This window comes from Marmota flaviventris, chromosome 10, assembly GCF_047511675.1.
Source record: "Marmota flaviventris isolate mMarFla1 chromosome 10, mMarFla1.hap1, whole genome shotgun sequence".
Taxonomy (NCBI): Eukaryota; Metazoa; Chordata; class Mammalia; order Rodentia; family Sciuridae; genus Marmota; species Marmota flaviventris.
The window spans coordinates 100,786,004-100,811,127 of NC_092507.1; the positions used below are offsets into that span (position 1 = coordinate 100,786,004).

The 25,124-nt window shown below is 41.0% G+C and overlaps 1 protein-coding gene and 1 non-coding gene across 5 annotated transcripts in view; both read left to right on the top strand.

Annotated features, from left to right (window-relative positions):
- Positions 1 to 25,124, top strand: part of Elapor1 (endosome-lysosome associated apoptosis and autophagy regulator 1) — an 83,771-nt gene that overhangs the window by 19,684 nt on the left and 38,963 nt on the right. For 3 of the 4 annotated variants that reach the window (XM_027922069.2, XM_071618145.1, XM_027922068.2), the window contains exon 2: positions 24,999 to 25,119. In XM_027922069.2, the coding sequence (XP_027777870.2) occupies positions 24,999 to 25,119 (121 nt within the window). Of the gene's footprint in view, positions 1 to 24,861; positions 24,909 to 24,998; positions 25,120 to 25,124 lie in introns of those variants that run through there. The other variant, XM_071618146.1, reaches the window with a different exon arrangement.
- LOC114080470 (small nucleolar RNA U13) lies at positions 18,699 to 18,801 on the top strand. Its single transcript, XR_003580618.2, has one exon. It is a non-coding gene; the product is annotated as a small nucleolar RNA U13 (small nucleolar RNA).

Sequence of the window (25,124 nt, forward strand, 5' to 3'; positions counted from 1 at the left end):
TGCTGGAGACTGCGAGGGCAAGGCAGTGGTCCTGGACCCTCCAGGTTGCTATTGTTTCAGGTGTTTTCGGAATTTATTCCGCAAAGCCTCCTGACCCTCTCCAGTTGCTTTCCTGACCTCACAGGGCTCCAGCCGCTCCCCACCAGCCGGTGTCTAACCGCCACCCTCTCCTGTCATCAAGGCCCCCAAGATGAAAAGTAGCTTCCTTCAAAATATTTGTTGACCATTTGTGGGTTTTTTTTTTTTCTTTTGAGAAGTTTCCGTTTAGTTCTTTTGCCCATTTATCCATTCTGCTTTTTGGTTTTTGGTATGTTAATCCCCTATTGGAGAAGTGCTGGCCAAGATTTTCTCCCATTCTGTAGTTCACTCTTCACACACTCTTTTCCTTTGCTGTGCAGAAGCTTTCTAGTTGGATGGAATCCCACTTATTCATTCTTGGTTTTATTTCTTTTGCTTTGGGAAGGAAGAATTCAATGATGTATCACTTCCTATATGATGGAGTGTTTACCCTATGTTTTCTTCTAAGTTATGAAATTTCTGGTCTAATTCCTAAGTCTTTGATCCATTTGGATTTGAGTTTGGGGCAGAGTGAGAGATGGGAGTCTAGGATAAGGACTACATAGGTTCTCAACACCATTTGTTAAAAAGACTCTCTTTTCTGTAAAATATATTTTTGACACCTTTTTCAAATATCATATGTCAATTTGTCTCTGTGTCTTTTATTCTGTTCCATTGGTCTTCATGTTTATTTTGATGCCAATACCATGCTGTTTTTGTTACTATAGCTCTGTAATGTAATATCAGATCAGGTATTGTGATGCATCCTTCTTTGTTTTTCTTTATTTATTTTTCTTTCTTTTTAATTTAGTATTGCTTCGGCTATTCTGGATCTCTTATTCTTCCAGATGAATTTAAGAAATATTTTTTTTCTAATTCTATGAAGAATATCATTGGTATTTTGCAATCAAGGAAATGCAGATCAAAACTACACTAAGATTTCATCTCAGCTGGGCATGGTGGCACACGCCTGTAATCCCAGTGGCTTGGGAGGCTGAGTTCAAAGCCACCCTCAGCAATGGCGAGGCCCTTAGCAACTCAGTGAGACCTTGTCTCTAAATAAAATACAAAATAGGGCTGAGGATGTGGCTCAGTGGTTGAGTGCCCCCGAGTTTAATCCCTGGTACCAAAAAAAAAAAAAATCTTCTTTCTCCAGTCAGAATGGCAATGATCAAGAATACAAATAATAACTGGGCACAGTGGTGCACTCCTGTAATACCAGCAGCTTAGGAGGCTGAGGCAGGAGGCTCGCAAGTTCAAAGCCAGACTCAGCAAAAAGCGAGGCACTAAGCAACTCAGTGAGACTCTGTCTCTAAATAAAATACAAAATAAGGCTAGGGATGTGGCTCAGTGGTTGAGTGTCCCTGAGTTCAATCCCCGGTACCAAAAAAAAAAAAAAAAATACAAACAATAATAAAGGCTGGTGAGGTTGGGAGTAAAAAGGTACAATTATACATTGTTGCTGGGATTGCAGACTAGTTCAAGCATTCTGGAAAGCAGCATGGAGATTCCTCAAAAAACTAGGGGGCTGGGGATGTAGCTCAGTTGGTAGAGAACTTTCCTCTCAATCCCCAGTACCAGACACACACACACACACACACACACACATCAAAACAAACAAACAAAAACTAGGGGTGGAACCACCATATGACCCAGATATTTGGGTATTTTCCCCAAAGATCTAAGATTGGCATACTACAGTGATACATCCACCTCAACATTTATAGCAGCACAATTCACAATAGGTAAATTATGGAATCAACCCAGATGCCCATATATAGGTGGATGGATTAAGAAATTGTGGGATACACACACACACACACACACACACACACAATGGAGTTTCACCTATAAAAAAATGAAATTATGGCATTTGACAGTAAATGGATGGAAATGAAGAATATGATGCTAAGTGGAACTCAAAATCTCAAAGGTCAAATATTTTCTCTCATATGGGGAAGCTAGAGTAAAATAAAAGAAAGGGGGAGGTAAGGATAGGATAACATAAAGTAATGTAGAAGAAAGAGATTGAGAGGCAGAGTGGAGGGATGGGTAAGGGGAGGCAATGCAGAATGAATTTTCAGAAAATCCTATTATGTGCATATATAAATAATATTTGATAGGGAACTTCACCTTTATGCATAGGTTAAAAAGAACCAATCAAATATAAATTAGTAGACAAGGGAAAGGAAGTCTAGTAGATTAGAGGAAGGGGAATGGGAGAGGGAAGGAGGATAGGAGGAAAAAGGGGGGAATCAAGGACTGAAATAGAATTCTATGCACATACGAGTTTGTGGGGACAAGTCCAACTACTATGTACAACTATAAATCTCCAGAACAAACAGCAGCAGCAGCAACGACAAAACCCAGGTTGTTCTTACAAAGGCTTCCTGGGTCCTGGGCATCTATGTAGCCCAAAGCCAACATCTGGCCAGTGAGCAACCAGCCTGAACGACCGTATCCTGTTGGTTTACTGATAAGGATGGTGGCTAGGTCTGCTCTGCACCTGCCACACTTGGCACTTCTTTCTGGGTGTGTAGATGACACACTGCGGAGCCTGGTCAGTTCCTCCTTCATTTTTATACCTTTGCTTTCAAAGCATCTTTTCATTCTTATACTAGAGAGAACAACCAGATGTCTTTTTTCTTTCTTTCTTTTTTTAAATATCTTTATTATTTTATTTATTTATTTTTATGTGGTACTGAAGATCGAACGCAGGGCCTCGCACGTGCTAGGTGAGGGCTCTACCGCTGAGCCCCAGCCCCAGCCCCAACCAGTTGTCTTTTCTAGATGGGAATGCTGAGACTGAACTTGGGGATTCTCATTAGGTGTGCTCCACAGAAGGTCTCATCATTTCCAACAGAGGGAAGAAACTCGAGAGTTCTGATTTAAGTAATTACCTCCAGGCACTTTGCTCTCTTCCCTCCCTTTAAAAAATTGTTTGTATGGTGGGGGTGGCTCCATGGTAGAGCTCGTGCTTAGTGTTCAGTAGGCCCTGTGTTGGATTCCCAGTTCCAAAAATAAGTAAGTAAACATACCTGGTAAAAAGTAAAATAGCAGGGTAATGTATTTTCAGCATAAAATTTGTCAGCATAAAAATTGGCAACAGTGGTTGGAGAAGCGGGGAGAGTTCTGGAAATCTCATAACTGCATAGGAGGTGACTGCAAAGATAAAAAATGACCAAGCCCATCCGTAATCCTACACCTACTCTTGACTCCAGCCAGGCAGCTTCCTGATTGAGTGCAACCCCACCTTTCACCCCATTCTTCCCACCCTCCATTCTGCAGTCGATAGATATCCATGTTACAGGAGGTTTACTAAAACCCAGGTTGCTGGCCCCACCCCAGAGGTTCTGACTCAGTGGATCAAGGGAAGGGGCCTAGGAATTAACATTTCTAACAGGTTCTCAGGTACTGCTGCTGCCAGTCATGAGACCACACTTTGAGGACAACTGGTTTAAGTTTAATGGAAAGGACAAGAGCTTTGAAGAAGGGTGGGCTTGAGTTTCAGTACTACATCTGTCCCAGCCCTTTTAACCAGCCTTGCTACTCTAGGCATATGACTGAATGTTCGTAACCGGCTTCTTCATCCTTAAAATGGGGGAAATAATATCTACCCCACAGAGTTTATTAATTACAAATATTTGTTGTATGACATTGTAGTACCAGGTGCTAAGCTAGGCAGAGGGGTTAGGACAATAGATGAGACAGTCTTTGATGTCAAGAAACTTTAGTTATGAAGCTTAAAAATATAAAATTTACAAAGCTCAAGGAATGCCCAATAAGCCTTGATTTTATTTCCCTCATAGGAAGTAACATGATTCTGCTTTTGTATTTTTATTTTTCATTTCTTCATCCAAGACATTTTCAAATTTCACAGGCATGGAACCAGGAACCATGCCTCTCTCCTGGTCTAGGTGGAAAATTTGAGGTGTGGGCAGCTGTAATGGGTCGAATTGTACCTTCCAAAAATTTATACGTACTTTAGAGTACCCCCATCTACCTTCCCGTCAGAAAGTGACCTTATTTGGATATAGGGTCTTTGCAGGTGTAGTCGAGTTAAGATGAAGTTATTAGGGTGGAACCTACTCCAATGTGACTGCTGTCACTATAATATAGGGGAAATATGGACATAGAGACACACAGGGAAGATGCCATGTGAAGATTGGAGTCATGCTTGGTTATGTGATAAACCAAGAGATGCCAAGGACTGTCACCAGAAGCCAGGGTAGAAGCATGGAGCATATTCTCCTCCTCAACTCCAGAAGGAATCAACCCTGCCAGCCCTTGATTTCAGACTTGTAGCATCCATAACTGTGAGACACTAATCCCTATTGTTTTAAGCCACCCAATTTGAATTGTTTTGTTATAGAATAGAATAGAACCACGCCCCCCCCCCTTTTTTTTGATACTGGGGATTGAACCCAGGGGCGTTTAACCACTGAGCCACATCCTCAGCCCTTTTTTGTATTTTATTTAGAGACAGGGTCTCACTGAGTTGCTTAGGGCTTCGCTGAGTTGCTGAGGCTGCTTTCAACTCCTGTCTCAGCCTCCTGAGCTGCTGGGATTGCAGGCATGCATCACTGCACCCAGCTGTAGAGACCCTTTTATGATAGCAGGCTGATACAGGCTCTGTGGGGTATAGCATCTCATCACTGGCACAGTGCACTGAGGAGAGATGGAAGAAGACTTTTCCTTTTTAATCCATATATCTCTTTATTGTTTACATTTTTTAACGTTTATTTTATTTATTTTTACATGGTGCTGAGGATCAAACCCAGTGCCTCACATGTGCTAGGCAAGCACATTACCACTGAGCTTCACCCCCAGCCCTTGTTTGAATTTTTAAATAACAAGCATATTTATTAAAACATTTAAATGTAGGTAAAATTACTGCAAAATATCTTAAAAGAATGAATTCCTGTGTCTCTAAATATTTTAGTTTTTATACAGTATTAGTATTATTATTGTTATTCTGTGGTGCTAAGGATGGAACCCAGGGCCTTGCTCATGCTAGGCAAGCACTCTAGCACTCTATTCAACACCAGTCCTCTAGATATTTTTAATCTCTCAGTTAAGAAACAGCCATAACCATCTGTCAGTCTATCAGGGAAGTCTGCACAGGGTCAGAGTGTGGATTAGAAGACCTCACTCCAATTCTGAAATCATATGAAACTTTTCAAAATATCTGTGGAGCGTCTTACAGGCAAAGCACCCTTAGACATTCAGGGATTGCCACACAGAAACACAAGTCATAGAATGTACCATCTAATTGGGACCAGGAGGACTGAGAAGTAAGAACATAGCAAGGCAGCTTGTGATCACTGCTCCATTAGTGTTGTGGAGAAGCGAGCTCTCGCCTTCTAGGTGCATCATGGCCGGCATCCTTTATGTATATATGCATATATTAGTTGTAGATGGATAATACCTTATTTTATTTATTTATTTTTTATCTTAAAGAAGAATGGCTTTCTCTTATTCACAGGGGAACTAGGGCAAGTGGTGCTGAGGATCCAACCCAGGACCCTCACGGCACTAGGCAAGCGCTACAGCCCCAGGCCCAGGGCCATACCTTGGAGGACTGTGGAAGGTGCTTCTGGGGGGACTAGGGGAATGTGCGGGGTGAGGGGCAGGCATTCTGCAGAGTGGGGGAGAGGGAACGTGTGCTCTCTTCTGACACTTAACTTAGACAACCAGTTGTAAACTCGTGTCTCTCTGGAAGGGTAAGTGATAAAGGCAGGGAGAGTATTTTAGAAAAATATTCGATTTTTAATTTCTTTGAACAAGAAATATATCCACATGGTAATAAGCTAAAAAATTATTAAACATGAGAAAATAAAATAAACATGAGAAAGATCTGTATTCTTCTCTCCTTCACAGTGTACAGACTTTTCTGATCTCAGCTATTTCTAGAATAAAGGTCAAGATAGCTAGGGCATGGAAAGACTAGATTCCAGCTTTATGGGGTAGTGGCTGGACTGTTCTTGCAGAAACTTGCTCGGCCAATGGGAATCTTTTCTAAACCACCTACCCAGCTCTGCTCCCGGATCTTGGCCCCAGGCTGCAGTTGACAGTTTACCTTTGGGATCAGGATGGCCAGAGGAGTTCTGCCATCCTAGGAACGACTGCCCACTCAGCCATCTCCAGTTTTCCCAGTGATTGAAGGAGGTTGGGCCAGTTGAGACTGGCAACACCTGGCAATGACTGAGGACAAGACTGTCCTGAGGAGTGGCCTGGTGTTTTTACTTTGTACTTCTTTTACAAACATAATACAGACTACACACCTACCCCAGTTGCAGTACAGGTCTCATTTTAAAAGATATGAGAAGCTGTTTCTGTCACCCTCTATCTCATCTACAGCCCAGGTCTGCCAGGTGATTAGGTAGGTGGCAGGCCAAGAAGCTGGTTGTGGTGGCACATGCCTGTAAACCCAGCGGCTTGGGGAATTGAGACAGGAGGATTGCAAGTTCAAAGCCAGCCTCAAAATCAAGGCACTAAGCAGCTCAATGAGACCCTGTCTCTAAATAAAATACAAAATAGGGCTGGGCATGTGGTTCAATGGTCAAGTGCCCCTGAGTTCAATCCCTGGTACCATTAAAAAAAAAAAAGAAAAAAGAAAAGAAAGTGCCCAGAGGCAGCATGGGGGGTTTATGGTTTATGGGGGAAACCTTATAAGAGTTCAGCTACTGTTCCAGAAGAGTTCAGTGGTGACAGACTGACAGATAGCACCTCGGTCCTGCATGGTGTTTTGTCCAGAAGTGGCAGGTTGGGTGAGTGACATGTGTCCTCTCCACAGTGCCCTGAGTTCTGTACCTGTCTCCACTCACAGTGGGGTTTTATATGTTAAGGCTGAAGAAGCAGTGACATCATCAACATTAGCTTGCTTAGTTTTCTTGTCCCAAGGAGCATCTGTCCTGGTGTACACGTAAGAAAGTAGCTGTCTACAGATTGCATTAACTTGCCCTGGTTCCCCTATGCATAAGAGAAAGCCATTCTCCTTTAAGATAATAAGTATATAGACCTTCAGCCTGGGATTGCTTTTATTGTTCCTAGGTTTTAGGGCACAAAAAGGGGGAATTCAGAGACCTAGTGTTTTATTGTCCCCTTTTCTTTAGTGATGACACATCCTCTCTTCACCAGCAGGTTAGGACTTTCTGATTTTCCAATTTTCCCTTTAAAGAACATTACCCCCACAGGTCAGTCATCTGAGAAACACAGGGCAGTATCAGCTCAGTATCAGCTCCTGACCAGGGTGGTAAAATGCTGTTTCAGCCTCCTTCCCGAATTCCCAGCTCTGAAAATTCTGCCAAGAATCTTCTCTCTAGCCAGGCACTGTGGTGCACAACTATAATTCCAGTCAGAGGCAGGAGGATTCCAAGTTCAAAGTGAGCCTCAGCAGTTTAGCATGATCCTGTTTAAAATAAAAGACAAAAAGGGGCTTGGTGTAATTCAGTGGTAAAGCACCCTGGGTTCCATTCCCAGCACACAAAAAAACAAGAAGAAGAAGTTAATTTTTAAAATATCCATGAGAGAGACATTAAGATTTTTAATACTTGATTTTAAAAAGTTGGGGGACAGGTAATTCATCCACATGGAAGTCAATTCAAAAAGTATAAGAGTGTGGGGTATAGCTTAGTGGTGGAGCACTTGCGTAGTCTGTGTGAGGCACTGGGTTCCATTCTCAGCACCACATAACAATAAATAAATAAATAAAATAAAGGTACTGTGTCCATCTACAACTAAAAAAAATTTAAAAAGGTATTCCACTATTAGTTTAAAAAGTAAACATTTAATAATACCTAGGAAAGTTAGAAATAGAACATTTACTAAGATCTAATAAAAAAAGTTTAAGGGGTAGAGAGTGAAAAGTAAGTGTCCCTCCCACCCCCATCTCCAGCCTCTTAGTTCTTCCAGAAGTAGCCCCTGCCGCCTTCCAACTAAGCCCAGAAATTGGTTTGTATTGAACACGCACTCCTGAGGCACCCTATTGATACTGGGGGTACATGGAAGAGGAGATAATGGTACCCCTCTCTGGTAGAATGAAACCGGAGTTTGATGGCTATGATGTCACTAGGCAATAAGAATGTTTCAGCTGTTTTATAACCTTGAGGAGGGGGGACCACTATCACATGTGGTCCATCATGGATTGAAATATTATGTTATGCCTGATTATATTCATGTTGGGGTGAGAGTTGTTGGGTTTTAAGCCAGATAAAGGAAGGTTGTAGATATGGATTACAGGTGACAAGGACACTAGGAGACATTGAGGTAATCACCTGGGTTCCATTCCCAGCACACAAAAAAACAAGAAGAAGAAGTTAATTTTTAAAATATCCATGAGAGAGACATTAAGATTTTTAATACTTGATTTTAAAAAGTTGGGGGACAGGTAATTCATCCACATGGAAGTCAATTCAAAAATTCTAAAAGCATGGGCTGGGGTTGTAGTAGCTCAGTGGAAGAGTACCTGCCCCAGTGTGCAGAAGGCCTATGTTTAATCCCCAGCACTGAAAAGAAAAAGCATGTTGTGTTATGCATATTATAACATTTTTATTTTGTATTTATCTTATAGGATAGTTAGTGTCTTATAAATTCACTCCCAGGGGTTGTGCAATGCACAATCCTCACAGCTGTACATATTGGCCCCATATATGCTGGGATAGTCAGGATCATATTTGTGTCCCCTCACTATCTACATAGTAAATATTTTTAGTTGAACTGCTCTGAGGTGAAATGGCAACATCACAAATTGTTATGTATGGGCATAGGGTTTGAATAAAGAAAAAGATTGGAGAAGTAAACACGGAGGAAGAAATGAAGGCCTTGTCAATCTTGCAGGGGAGGAGCCTGGCCCTTGAGCCTGAGGGTCACTATCGGGCTGTGACAACCTGATTTTCATTTCAGGCCATCTCTCTGGCTGCAGCCCAGAGGGTGGATTGGAAGGAGGTGGACTGATCTGAGAGAGATTTTAGAGGTAGAAAATAGGTCTTGGTGATTATACATGGGGCCAACAGGAGAGGCGTCAAGGATGTGGCTCCTGGCTTGAGGAGGTGACGAACAAAGTGTTTCACTATCAGAGCGGAAGGAAATTGCCATGACTAATAATTTATTTATTTATTTTTACATGTTTAGAATTTTTGAAAAGCTATAAAGAAATAAGTGAAACTAAATACTTACACAGTTCAAATGCATTTTATATCTTATAAAACATCAACTAAATATACATTTATAAAAATATAAACATTACTTATTATCATTCAGATGTAAATTGCTAGCAGATAAAATTATTGAAAGTATTATTGAAAGACCCTGAAGAACCTGTATCACCAATTCAAAGTGAATAATATTACCATTTCTTTAGATATGGAACACCAGTGGCAAAAGCAGTTGAGAAATATATTTTTTTAAATATTTATTTTTTTAGTTGGACACAATATTATCTCTATTTTATTTATTTTTATGTGGTGCTGAGGATCGAACCCAGGGCCTTGCACGTACTAGGCCAACACTCTACCACTGAGCCACAACCCCAGCCCGAGAAATATTTTTAAATTTAATTAATTTTTTTGTTTGTTTGTTTGTGATGCTGGAACCCAGGTCCTGTACATGCTAGGCAATACTCTACTCTGCTGAACTACATTCTCAGCCAGAGAAATCTATTTTACATGTGTGTGTGATATCCTTTTTTTTTTTTTTTTTTAAGTACTAGGGATTGAACCAGGGCCTCATACACACTAGGCAAGTGCTCTACCAGTGAGCTAAATCCCCAGCTAAATCCAAATTTTTATTTTGAGACTGGCATTCAAATTTACAATCTTCGTATTTTAACCTCCCAGGTACTACTGTGTCCAGCCCTGGAAAACTATATTTCAACTGTTTAGTTTGAGGTTCTCCGTAAGCAGTTAGAGGAAAGGACTTGGAGCTCAAGATTAAGGGCTGAGCTTATGATATAAACTGGGGATCCTGAGTCCCCACAATTGAAACTGTGACGTAGCTGTGTGTAAGAGAGTTGAATGGAACTTTATGAAAGTCTAACTGAACTAGAAGATGTACAGGTAGAAGCTGAAGAAAACAGCAAATCCAAGAGAACTTTGGAGTTAGGAGTAAATGGATCCTGCTGTGTAGTGCTGTTAGATATTTAACAGCTGGCTCCCTGGGGAGGTGAAGGGAAGCCCTGCTTTATTGTGTTTGCTCATTTTCGAGGGGTAAATATTCCTATCATAGTCCATTTCAAGTTCTCATGTCACTGAGCGTGGAGTTGGGAAAAGATGAGCACATCAACCCTTGAGAGTGCGTACAAGTGGACTCCAGCCCACAGCTGCGGTCCTGAGGGAGTCATGGAGGATATGTTTAAAAGGCAAAGTAAATTGTGAGTGTGGCTATAAAGACAGATAAGAAGCTTTGGTGAGGATGCAGAGAAATCGGAACCTCCATATGTTACTGATGGAAATATGAAATGGTGCTGCAGCTAAGGAAAACAGTTGGGAAGTTCCTCAGAAGGTCAAACCCAGAACCACCGTATGACCCAGCATACCCATCTCTAGGTATATTCTCAGGAGAACTGAAAGAATGTGTTCACACAAACATTTGTACATGATTGTTCATAGCAGAATTATTCATAATAGCCAAAAAGTGGAAATAATCCAAATGTCCATTAACTGAAGGATGGATAAGTAAAAGGTGGTATACTTATACAATGTGATGTTACTTAGCTGTGAAAAGGAATTAAGTATCAATAAATTTTGATGAGGCAAAGGGGAGGGAGAGAAGGCGAGGGGACATAGGGACAGGAAAGATGGTGGAATGAGATGGATATAATTACCCTAGGTACATGTATGACTGAACATATGGTGCAACTCTACATTGTGTACAGCCAGAGAAATGAAAAGTTGTGCTCCATTTATGTACAATGAATCGAAATGCATTCTGCTGTCATGAATAACTAATGAGAACAAATTTTTAAAAGAAGTAAAAAATAGTATTGATACGTGCTATGATATGAACGACTCTTGGAAACATTACACTGAGTAAAAGAAGCCAGATGCAAAAAACCACATATTATAGGATTCCATTTATATGAATATCTACAATATGTAAATCCATCAAGATGGAAAATATTTGTGGTTGCTAAGGGCTGTGGGGAGGGTAAAATGAGAGGAACTGCTAATGGTGCTTCATTTTTGGGGGGAGAGGGATAAAAATATTATGGAATCAGATAATGATAATGTTTTACAACTTTGTGATTATACTAAAATCCACTAAATTATACAACTTAAAAGGGTGAATTTTGGAGTTTGTGGTTTATGTATCAATTTTTTTTAAAAAAATTTGTAGTTGTAGATGGACAGAATGCCTTTATTTTATTTGTTTATTTTTATGTAGTGCTGAGGATTGAATCCAGTGCCTCACACATGCTAGGCAAGTGCTCTGCCACTGAGCTACAGCCCCAGCCCTATGTCTCAATTTTTTAAAAAGGTAAAGTGAGGTTCAGTTGTCTGTAAAATTGGAATGTAACTTTTTTTTTTTTTGGTACTGGAGTTTGAACCCAGGGGCACTCTATCACAGCCTTTTTCATTTTTTATTTTGAGACAGGGTCTTGCTAAGTTGCTTAGGACCGTGCTAAGTTGCTAAGGTTGGCTTTGAACTTGCAATCCTCCCGCTTCAGTTTGCAGAGTCACTAGGATTACAGGTGCGCACCATTGCACCTGGCCTGGAATATAATCTTCAGGATTATTGGGAGCCAATATTTTTGGGAGGGAAGATGAATTACCTAAGGTAATGTTTTGAGAAGTGGTGGGTAGATTGAAGATGCTAAAGCACAAACTTTGACTTTTTTGCATTCACTCTTGAATAATTTTCTTGGAAATAGATTTCTAGGATTGGTCTCTCTATATATACTTTGGATGTATTTTCCATGGTCTTCTGAATACCATTGCATTGTGGAGAAGTTTCCTGTTAGTATACAGTTGCTCCTTGATTTGCAACATGGTTATGTCCCAATAAACCCTTAATAAGTTGAATATTAATATATTGAAAGTTGAAAATGCATTTAATATGCCTAACTTCCCATCATAGTGACACAGCCACTGTAGACTATTAGGTATTCTCCTGTGATAGTGGATGACCAGGAACCATGATTACTGCACCACCTAGCATAGAAGAGGTTATTTTATCCATATTGCTAACCCAGGAAAAGATAAAAATTCAAAATTTGAAGTGCAGTTTCTACTGAGTGCGTCTGCCTTTCACCGTGTTGTGGAACTGAAAAATCTTAAGTCAAATCTTCATGAAGTCAGGGACTATCTGTAATTTAGTATTTTTATGGGTACTTTGTCTTTTATGGGTACTGCTTGCTTTAAGAATCAATTTCTGGAAAGAAAACATATATATTTGCAATGGTTTGAATGCACTCCCTCCAAAATCCAGTTATTGCCAATGAGATGGTATTAAGAAGTAGGGCTTTTAAGGGGTGATTGGGTCATGAGAGCTCCTCCCTCCTGAATAGATTAGGAAGGGGAGTGATGAAAGTAGTTGGTCCCTTTCTTGCTTTTCCCTCTTCTGCAAAGTTCAGGACAATGAGAAGGCTCTAACCACACACCAAATGCTGGTGTCTTGATCTTGGACTTACCGCTTCCACATCTGAGAGAAAATAAATTTCTGTTTTCTTTACAACTTACCCCATCTCAGGTATTGTGTTGTAGCAGCAAAATAAACTAAGATGATATTCACTGAAATCTAAAAATCAATATTGAAGTTAATGGCAGTATGTAAAAAAGTGGATGTGTAACCGATGTGAATCTGCAATATGTATACGGGGTAAAAATGGGAGTTCATAATCTGCTTGAATCAAATGTATGAAATATGATATGTCAAGAGCTTTGTAATGTTTTGAACAACTAATAATAAAAAATATTGAAGTTAAATATGCAGATCTGACAGAGATGAAGAGATAATTACTCAGAATGCTGTGCAGAGATAGAAAATAAGAATTTAAGAGGGCCTGATGTTGTGGCTCAGTGGTAGAGCACTTGTCTGGCATGTGTGAGGCCCTGGGTTTGATCCTCAGCACTGAATATAAATAAATAAATAAATAAATAAATAAATAGTCCATTGACAACTAAAAAGAAAAATTTAAAAAGTAAAGAATTTAAGATACCTAGAAAATAGAATTAAATGGTCCAACTTACATCTAAGGAGATTGAGAGAGAGAGAGAATATAAGAGAGAGAGAGACTATATAACAAAAGCAGGATAAACAATATTCAGAGAGAGACTGTTTAAGAAAATTTCAGAATTAATTGAAAACATTAATTATTAGATTAAAAAATGAAGCACCTCAGGTGAGACAGAAAATGAATCCATGTTTAGATGCATTTTTGAGTGGAAGCCAAGTGACTCTTTATGATCTAGACTTGGCAGTCACATAGTGTCATTTCCACTATATTTTTCCAAATGGTCTTTGTCACAATCTTGCCCAGATTCAAGAGTGTAAGAGTGGACTCCACTCTTCTATGGGAGGAATGTGAAAGAATTGTGCCACAGTAGGTGAGACAGCAGATGTCAGCACAAAGGCCTGGAATCTCACAGCTGTTCTTGAGGGAAGGTGGTCATCCAGGTTACTCAGATATATCCAAACCAATTTTTTAAGTGCTGGGGATGGAACCCAGGGCCTTGTGCATGCTAGGCAGGCACTCTACCACTGAGTTGCACACCCAGTGTTTCATTAATTTTTAAGAATAACATCAAGGATGAATGGATAAAGAAACTGTGAAACATATACACAATGTAATATTACTCAGCATTAAAAGAGAATAAAATTATGGTATTTGCAGGTAAGTGGATGGGGTTGGAGAACATTATGCTAAGTGAAATAAGCCAATCCTCAAAAACCAGGGGCTGAATGTTTTCTCTAATAAGTGGATGCTAATCCATAATGGGGGGGGATGGGATGAGTGGAGGAACTTTGGATGAGCTGAAGGAGGGGCAGGGGTAGGAAAGATGGTGGAATGAGACGGACATCATTACCCTAGGTACGTGTATGATTGTATGAATGGTGTGACTCTACTTCATGTACAACCAGAGAAGCGAAAAATTCTGCTCCATTTATGTACAGTGAATCAAAGAGCTTTCTATTGTCATGTAAAACTGATTAGAACTTAAAAAAAAAGAATAACATCAATGAGCTGGATGCAGTGGTACACATTTACAATCCTAGCAGCTTGGGAGGCTGAGGCAGGAGGATCATGAGTTCAAAGCCAGCCTCAGCAATTTAGGGAGGCCCTAAGCAACTCAGCAAGAACTTGTGTCTGAATAAAATACAAATAAAGGGCTGGGAATGTGGCTCAGTGTTTAAGTACTTCTGGATTCAATCCCCAGTCCAAAAAAAAAAGAATAACATCAATGATAACAGAATATTAAAATTTCAAAATGAGCTATCCAGCCATGAAAAGATGTGGGGCGGGGAGGAACTTGAATATATACTACCAAATGAAAGAAGCCAATTTGAAAAGGCAATATACTATATGTTTCCAACTGTATGATATTCTGGAAACCCATGGAGACAGGAAAAGAATCAGTGGTTGCCAGTGGATAGGTGGAGCACATAGGATTTTTAGGGCAGCTAAACTACTCTGTAGGATACTACAATGGTGGGTTCATGTCATTATATATCTGCCTAAATCCATAGAGTACACAGTGCCAAGAGTGGTAAATAGTGAACACTGGGTGATATGATCCATCTGTGTAGGTTCATCAAGTGTGTCTCTCTTGGGGGAATGCCAATGTTGGGGAGGCTCTTTGTTGGGGAGGGGATACATGGGAATTCTCTGTACTGTCTGCTGAGTTTTGTGGTGCTCTTAAGACTGCTCCAAAAAATAAAGTCTTTTTTTTTTTTTTTAAATTTAGAGAACTTGAGGACTCTTAAGAGCACATATGGGAACTCTCAAGGGTCTAGGGACTCTAGTGTGAGAAACCATATTCTAGGAGATTGTGGTGTTGCAGTTGCTCAGATATATTTGCTCCAGCAGAGTTAAAGAATCCCCTCTGTTGCCCTGGTTGACAGTGTGGAAGTCCATTCTCCAGGCTCATGTTCTCCATCCTAAGCAACTGACACATCTAGGCAAACCGTGTCCTTGGAGAGGTCTGCACTGGCCAGGCCCTTGTTGGCCTCATTCTGACTGGTCTGATTAAAAACTCAGGTGAAAACAATTTAATGGAACATTTTGATCTCATTAAAAAGCAAGAGAAGCACATCTCTGAAATACACTCTCATAAAGCCCAGCCTTGTGGACAGACGTGTGTACCCTGCTTCCACCTATCAGGAAGGGATTGGGATTTATAAAGGGGCATTTCGTTTCTTAGTGACAAAGCCTTTTCAGTCCTAGGGATATTACAATACTGAAAAACCCTCTGCACCCGATGGTCTAGCTGCAGTTACTGAAGGCCATAAATGTCAGTGACCAGCCTTTGTCTTGAAGAGATTAGCTTTGGGGAGTTGCTGGGAGAGAAGAAATGGAAAAAGAACAGATGTTGTTCCATATGTATGAGAAGACACAGATTGGAGAAGAGGGAGAATCAGGGCAGGCTGGAACGTCAAGCAGAAAATCGAGGAGGGTCTTGCTGCAGAGGGTTGTCTCTGTTAGGCCAGGAATGCCAGTGGGGCTCCTTTCAGTCCGGGTCTCTCTCCCAGAAACAGGAGAGTATGCCTGGGTTCCTCTTCAGGCGGTTCTTAGCAGTAGCTGGGTTTTTTTGTTTGTTTGTTTTGTTTTAAACCACTTCACGAAGAGCTTTCCTAATTATCCTGAGAGATTGGTGTTGCTTACTTGTGGGGGTGGGTGGGGTCTGTCTCAGCATTTTAACAGGGCATTGCATCTCTGATTTCTGGAGAGGGGAGGTCTATGACTGACCCATGATCATGTAGTGCTGGTAGAAGGACAAGAAAGGGTCCAGACTTTTGGCTCTAATCCCTGCACCTTGCACAGCTCCAGAGCTGCTCTAGGGCCACGTCCTCTTCCACCATTCAGTCTTTCAGCAAATACTCATGCACAGCAATGGTGTCAGGCACTGTTCTGCCATTTGGGTTACATCCATGAATAAAAACAAAGGTCTGTGTTCGTATAGAGCTTACGGTGCCAGGTGCCTGTAGAGCCATGTTCATATAGATTTGGGATGGGGATGGGGCAGAAATAGACAATAAATATGGTAAACAACTAAGTAATAAATTGTGTTTGAAGGTGGGAAGTGCTGTGGGAGAAAAGTCATTCTGGATTTGAGGGGTCATAATTTAGTGGGACGAAGGAGAGCAGATTGTGGCTGTGTACAGAGAGGTCAAGGCAATGGAGATAGTATCAGCAAGACTTTAGGGGGTCTTGTGAAGGCTGAAGGAAGAGATGCACATAGTACCATCCCAGAGCCTGGCTTGTGGGTGTTCGAAGCTGCTTACTGTGGTGGCTGTGGTTATCACACCAGAGCTGTCTCCCTCACTAGACTGCCCAGTGTCTTCCTAGAGCCTCTGGGCCAATGCTCTGGCCCTAATGGACAGGCAGTTTAAGTTACAGACAGGTTAGACATCAGGGACAGGGTCTGGCCTGGCCTAGAGTGTGGTGGTGCTACTCATCCAAGCTCTGTGCAGCCCCCATATCTGCTTTGTGTGATGTGTCCACAGGGTGACTGGGAGCTATGTCTGCTGGGTGATGGTCAAAATGGAAGTTGGAATAGAATACGCTGAGAGAAGAGTCAATGTAGACTCCTTAAGTCTGGGAGCCCTAGTTTTCCTGGTACCATATTGCTAGGCAAAGTGGAAAACAGAGGACAGTCATCCAGGGCTGGGCCACTGCTGGGTCTGTTGCCTGTTTTGCAGAAGAGGTCTTACTTGTAGGTAGAAGAAATGACTCTGTGTGGATTGCTTAAAGGAAAGTCCAGAAGGCATCCTTGCCCCTGTCTCAATGCCTGCAGTTCCACCTTTAGCATCTCCTGCATTCAAAACTCTGGCATTTTAACTTTTTTGGTGTGTGAAACTTTTGGTGTGGTCCAAAAAAAAAAAAAAAATTAACTTAGAAACATAAACATGTAAAAGAGATTTGAATTTTTTAATTTGTTCTTTTTAGATATACTGACAGGAGAGTATATTTTGACATACATATGTAAAAGAAATTTGAAAATAAATGTTACTCCATTAAAAGGATAGCTCTCTATTCCCATTCTTTGGGGGCAGTCTTTCTAGACCCTTGGAGCATAATTTGAAAATCACTGCTTTAACAAGTATTTCAGTTACCTTGTTAAAATGTGAACACTCTTGATTTTGTAAAATATTAGGCTATTTTAAAATTACTAATCCACTATGGCACATTTTGCTCTGTGTGTGTGTGTGTGTGTGTGTGTGTGTGTGTGTAGGGAAGAGGGAGATAACAGACTTCTTAGAGGATATAATGAAAACTATGGACCTGCTGTCCAAAAATATATACATGCCTAAAACTCTGCATCCTGTTGTATGGGGGAAGTGGTTTGTGGACCATAAGTTAAGGATCTGGTTTTATAAGAAGTTTGTCTATTGGATTTACTTCCAAATGGAATATAAGCTTGAGCCATATAAAACTGAGTTTCAGTGAGGGAGTAAGGGAAGAAGATGTAGAGGAGAATCAGAGTTTTGAGGGTAGAGCCAAGGAATGTGTGCTTTTAACATGATCTCCAGGCAGTTCTGATGATCAGACAGATCATCAGTCAACATCATCAGAGGGCTGGAGTTGGTATGTCAGGCCATAGGACCCAGGGGACATAGCTCTAGGCCAGCAGTTCTCAGAGGGTGAGGAGGAGGGAGGGAGACTGCAGGGAGCTGGCTGCCCACAGGCTGGGCTGTGGTCTGACCAGCTGAAGAACAATAGGAAAGGTCTTCCTCCTGCCCCTTCCCTTCACAATGGACAAGTCAGGTCAGGTCGCTGTGCCTCAGAGTGTGTACCCAATCCCAAGTTGGGACCTACTAATGCAAAAAAGAACAAAGAACAGGAGTTTGGGAAACTCTTATAGGACTGTTTGGATTGTTTGAAAGTCTTACCTGGGGGACTGATGTTTCATACTCTGACATTTCTCTGCAATTTTCATGTTCCCAGTGCCAAGTGGATCGCATTCCTACATTGCAACAAAGGCTGGTCTCTCCCCGGCAGTGGGGGGACTCTGGGGAGAATGCCAAAAATAACAAAGAAGCACTTGCTACTGAGTCAGCTACTACCTATTGACCTGCTGTCCCCAGCTCAGTGGCATTTGCCCCTACCTCCATATTCTTCCAGAAGGATCTTCTGGCAAGGGACTGTGAGAGAAGAAGGGAGATGAGACTGAGGATAGGAGCTGGAGGTGCCTTCCCCAGCTCCCCAGGCCTCTAGTCACAGTTGGCTCTTGTCAAAACCTGGGTTTATTTAAGAACCTGTTTCTTGAACACCCAGCCAAGACAAACCCAAGCCAGTGTCGACCTGCTTCTCTGGGTGGTTGTGACTGTATGCAGCCATGGTTCTGTGGTTTGAAGACTCAGAGTGGGTGACACCTGTCTGGCTCTGGATTCTCCCTGGGGGATAGTAGAAACAGAATCACCCCTCCTTTGCCAAGTCTCTGGGTGGCTACTCTGAGCCCCGTTAATGTTTTAAAAGCATTTCCATCCTTTTCGGGTCATGAGCAAGATGACCGGGTGCTCACACTGTTGTGTGAGATGCGCTTCCCTCTGAGCCTTGTTACCACATGGCATATTACCTGCCTGACGTGAAAAAAAGTGTTTCCATTCCTTAAAATTGTATGTTAAGATTTGTGCATTTCAATGTATCTCAACTTTACCTGAGAAGAAAAATGAGAACTACTTAAGATAATATTAAATTATATTGTATTTTAAATAATAATTATTTAAAATACTTTCAAGGGAGGAGAGTGAGTATGAATTAATGGGGAGTCTGTAAAGTGGATGAAATAAGAACAGAAATGGGTAAGTATTAATGCTGGGTGATGTGTCTGTGGGGCTTATTATGCTATTTTGTTTTTTAAAAAATATGTATTTGAAATTCACCATAATAAAAAGTTATATCCCTAAAGACTTAGGGATGTCTGTTTTCTCTTATAAATCCCCCTTCCTGACCAAGAGTCTTAAAGAAACTCATACTTTAAAACCCAGTAATTCCATTTCTGGGATTCTATCCAAAGGAAACAATCACAGACACAGAGGGAGTGTCACTGGAGTACAATTTAAAATAAGGAAAACTGAGTGTTCATCAATAGGAGAATGGTTTAAAAAAGAAAAGAAAAGAAAAAAAAACTATGGTGCAACCATTAAAGACATGGGAAAGTGTATTGTGGGTTTTTGTTTTGTTTGGTTGGTACTGGGGATTGAACCTAGGGGTGCTTTACCACTGAGCCACATCCCCAGCCCTGTTAATTTTTTTATTTTGAGACAGGGTCTTTCTAAGTTCTCGAACTGGCCTTGAACTTGCAATCCTCCTGCCTTGGCCTCCTGACTAACTTGGATTACAGGTGTGCACCACCTCTCTGAGCTCTCATTTAATTTTAAACCTAAAAATAAATGAGAAAGAATCAGAATAAAAAAACTATATGCCATATGATCTTTACTTTGTATTTATTTATTTATTTATGATGGTAGAGATCAAACCCAGGGTCTTGTACATGCCAATCACATGCTCTACCACTGAGCTATATCCCCAGCCTTTCAATTTGTTTTTAAGGAGGCACATGCAAGGTTGGAGTGGTAGCTCAGTGGTAGAACACTTGCCTAGCACATGCAGGGCCCTGGGTTCCATCCCCAGCACTGCAAAAAAATATATATATATTAAAATGCATCTGTACAGAGAAATAATCAAGATCTTAAAAGTAGTTATCTGAGGCAGTCCCTCACCCAGCACACAATACACATTTATGGGAAACCTGGCATTAAAACATTGGAAAAGCCGGGCACAGTGGCGCATGCCTGTAATCCCAGTGGCTTTGGAGGCTGAGGCAGGAGGATTGCGGGTTCAAACCAGCCTCAGCAACAGCAAGGCACTAAGCAACTCAGTGAGACCCTGTCTCTAAATAAAATACAAAAAAGGGCTGGGGATGTGCCTCAGTGGTTAAGTGCCCCGAGGTTAAATCCCTCGTACCAAAACAACAACAACAACAACAAAAAATCACATCATTGGAGATGACCTACTTCTGGGTCAGGGTTACTTTCCTCCCTGCTACTTACTACATAAAATTCAATCCTCAGGGTTGTGTTTGTGTCTCAGTGGTTGAGCACTCGCCTAGCACAAGGTTCAAAATTCATTTTTTGCCTTCACATTCCACATTGCCTTGGGCTTGAGTCTTTAACCCTTGGGCCTTGTTTGCCAAAAAAAAAAAAAAAAAAATATATATATATATATATATATATACACACACACACACACACACACATGCTTGGCTTTCCTTGTAATATTTCTAGCAGTTTGAGAGCCAGAATTTAATCCCAGACACACTCTGTGAGAGTAAAACAGGCCTATGCTGGCTGTTTTCAAATACCAGCACACTTGAACAAAGACCCTGATGACTTGGGTCCAATAACCTGGGTCCAATCCTGGCTTGGCAATCCCATGACTATGTGACCTTGAGCAAGTGATTTCATTTCTCAAGGTCTCAGCTTTCTTATCTATAAAATTGTAAAATAAGGAGCTGGAGTGTAACCCAGAGTAGAGTGCTTGCCTAGTACATGTGAGGCCCTGGATTCAATGCCCAGCAAAACACACACACAGCACAATAATAGTATTTATCTCATTGATTTGTTTTGAAAATTAAAAAACCTGTTGTGCTAAGTGCTTGACCTATCTCATCTTAATTATGCTTACAGCTAATCTAGTGCACATGGAGAAAAAGACAACCCTGTCTAGGCAGGTGCAATCCCACAGTGAGGCACACCACAACCTGGACTTATGCCCTGAGCTAGGAAACCTTGGGAATAGCCCTTACAACTGTGTACAGCAGTTCTGCCTATGGAGCAGGTATTTGTATATTTCTTTTTTCCCAAGAAGCAACTGTGGCTTAGAGAAGTTGAGCACATGTAATGGTAATAGGGTAGCGGGGTCACTTCTAACTTTCCTGTTTACTTAGGACACACCAAAAAGGCATCCCCAGTCCTTATGGCCATCCACCACCTCTATTGTGGACCATAAGACTTTGTCACCAGCTCACTAGTTTAAACCTCATCCATCCACAGTGATGGCAATCAAATCCTCTCTAGCATCTAACTCTTATAGATTACTGTCAATCTCTACTCTCTTCTCTATTACTCTGATAATCATTTTTTTTAAACTAAGGCATGTTATTTTGAAATAATTGGGGTGGTAGAAAGAAGGACAGAATTCCATTTACGTATCATCCTGACTTGGCAGTTTTATTTTTCCATGGTCCATTTAATACCTAGATAGGAAGGATTAAAAATATTGTGGGTCTGAATAATTCTTCTGAAGCTGTAAGATCAGTGTTACCAACAGATAGCTCAGTATTAGGCAGAGCAAATTCCAACTTCAGGATCTTTTCCTCCTCTTTATTAGGTGCCCATGAGTTTTACGTGGCTAGATGATGCTAGAGGAGTATGGATTAACTAAAGGTTCCCACCTTTCATTTTTAAATCCTTCTATTATTTCTTTGATGAACAGGCAGCACCCACTGCCTGCTGTGTCTCACACTGGGATTTGGACATGTGTCATTCTACTTGTGCACAGTGGGGAAGAAGTTACTGTGTGCTATATATGCACACTGAATGTGTTTGTGTATCTCCTGCATGAATCTGTGCAGTATGCTGATTGTTTTCTTTCAAAGGTGGATCACTGGGTAAATTGAGGTACTGTCAAGGAATTGATTTGTTCATAGAACACTGAATATAACTGCAGAAGCTTTCCAGTTATTCCCTGATTGAATGTAAGTTTCTGTTTTAAATGGTACGATTTCAAAGCATAGTTCAGGTTTGAAACAGCTGCAGCAAGCCAGCAACCTTGGATGGTGTGCACATCCCCAAGTGGCATAAAAAAATTAGCACACATTGAAATGGAAATTTTCTAAGTCTCAGAACCACCATTTCCCCAGCAAACCTCCCACCCAAGTGGCACCCAAATGACACCAAATGAAAGCCAATGAAAAGGAATGAACTTGGCCCATGCACCTTCAAAGGCCTAACTCAGTGCAGTTAGAGTGAACTAAAATTATTAGTTCAAGGTTAGATATTCTAACACCAATTCTCAGGTCTCAGAAGCCAGCCTAGCCTTGCTGCTGGCAGATAACCAACAGAGTCATATTTAATGTTTTAGACATGACTGTTAAATTTGGCCCAGTGTGAGTTTGTGTTTGATCAGACCTATGAAAGTGGAGAAGGATTCCTGTTGGGAGGTCTGGGTTCTAGCCCAGGGACTTATAGGCTGTGTGACGCTGGACAAGCTAATCACCCATCAAGAGCCGTTTTTCTCGAAGGAGTCAAACCCTGTTCTGCTTGCCTTTTGGGAGGTGTGAAGATCAGATAGGATGGTGTTTGGGAACTATGAAAGCACTATAAACAACCAGGACAATTATGTTCTCGGACAGAACACCAAATTCTTTCTGCCTTCACTTAATTGTCCATTCAACTTACATACTGTGAGTTTTACCTATTCCTCATTCTTGCAGCAAGACCCTTTGAAAGTATTGTTAGAACTAGAATCAATATCTGTTTAGTTCCCCCTTTTAACCTTCACATCCTCTGAGATGAGGAACGTACAGAAATTAAGAGGAAAAAGGAGTTGGGAGCCCAAAGGTACAAAGCATTCCCATCCTGATGTCCTGTCTTTCTTCTGTTACAGCAACATCTAAATCCAAAGCCAGCTGGGTATGGTGGTACACCACTGTAATCCCAGAGATTTGGGAGTTTGAGGCAAGAGGATCACAAGTTCAAGTTCAGCCTCAACAGTTTAGCGAGACCTATCTTGAAATGAAAAATGTAAAGGGCTTGGGATGTGGCTCAGTGGTAAAGTGCACCTGGGTTCAATCCTCAGTACCAAAATATACATGCATACATATATAAATACATACATAAATTCAAAACCAAAGATTCTGGTTGAATGTTAGGCCCCAGTTCTTCCTGTACCCCTCCTCTGGTCCCCAATCTCCTGAGTTCACCTCAAAGGTCAATTAGTTCATGTGTTGCTGTCCCAAGCCACTGAACACAGCTCAGAATTCTACATATTAGCCATACAGTATGTATTTGGTGAATATTTATAAGACAGGAAAATAAAAATGGAGGCTGAAATTGTTTTTTCCTCATCCTAAGGTTCTGCCAACACAAAATGAGAAACAAAACATCTGAGATGCCACTGCTTATGAGGCAAACCACTTTTTATGTGTCGAAAAAAAAAAAAAAAAAAAAGGAAAGACTCTATCCATTAAAATATGACAGTGCTTCCTTACTGTATCTATTATAAGACACACTTTGATTTCATAGATGTAAAATGTGAAAAAAAATGTTAATCGTAGAACAGAAGAAATGCAATATTTCTTCTGTTTGGACCTGATACAATAGATTAGAAAACTTCAAACCATCTCTCTTTTTTTAATATTTATTTTTTATATGTAGATGGACACAACACAATGCCTTTATTTTTATGTGGCGCTGAGGATCGAACCCGGGTCCCGCCCGTGCTGGGTGAGAGCTCTACCACTGAGCCACAATCCCAGCCCAAACCATCTCAATTTTTGTCTCAATTTCTTACATCTATGCATGTTATACAATCATGCTTTCATGTGGGTGGAAAGAGGTCATTCATTCTATTTTTCTCATGGATACAGTAGTACAAAGTATGGCTTTGTGGGGTTGGGGCTGGGGCTCAGTGGTAGAGTGCCTGCCTTGTACGTGTGAGGCACTGGGTTCAATCCTCAGCGCCACATAAATAAATAAATAAAGATATTGTGTCCAGGGCTGGGGCTGAGGCTCAGTGGTAGCATACTTGCCTGGCACATGTGAGGCACTGGGTTCGATTCTCAGCACTGTGTATAAATAAATAAAATAAAGGTCTATCAACAACTAAAAAAAAAAAATTAAAAATTGTGTCTATCTACAACTAAAAAAATGTAAAAACAAAACAAAACCAAGTATGGCTGTGAGTATAGTTTGGGGTAAGGTAAGTGCAGACTATAAAATACTTATCTGAACAAAAGTCATCATTAATTCTGTGGACCATTGTTTGTTTCTTTGCAAGATTTTTAAAAAGTAAGAAATGTTCAATGGCATTTGGCACGTTGATTATATGCTTTTTGTTGTTTTATTTCGATGCTTGGTTTGACTGTTTTTATTACTATTGAGTTAATTCTACTTCAGGTAAAGCAACCAAACAGGGAGTTCCTCTTACACAGAGAAATTAAGCATGAAGAGGCTCACATGCTGAAAGCACATCACCTGCCTGGGCCAAATGTGACATTTTCGTTATGCAAGTGGGAATTCATAGTCTTTCTAGGCTGGGGTGGGGGGAGAGAGAAACACAGGGAACTAGAAATACAGCTTGTGTAACAATCCCTTGTAAATTTTTTGTGGACCAGCCCTTGCATTTAGAATGTCCTTGCTCATAAATTCTACAGTTTGGGATGAGAAAAAACCCACCTGTTTCTAGCCTGTTCTGTTACCTTGTTCCTCTGCTCCATCAGGATATTTTATACACAATAGCAAAGAAAGTGCAAATAAACACACACAAAAAATGTATTTTTAGGACCAGATCATGTCCGGGTGGAAAGAAATGATCCCACATTATTGTAGTTCTCTTAGGAGCTTCGTCAACATTTGGGCACCACAGTGCCTTGGCTCCTGCCAGCAATTCCCAGGCTGTTGCTGTGATGGTGAGTGTCAGCAACCCTCATGCTGGGCAGAAAATTGTTAATGTTTGATTACTGCTAATGCACTTTTGCCCACTGTTCTCTCCCCTGCAGTCGGAGTACCACTATGAGTACACCGCATGTGACAGCACAGGTTCCAGGTGGAGGGTCGCCGTGCCGCACACCCCAGGCCTGTGCACCAGTCTCCCTGACCCCGTCAAGGGCACCGAGTGCTGTAAG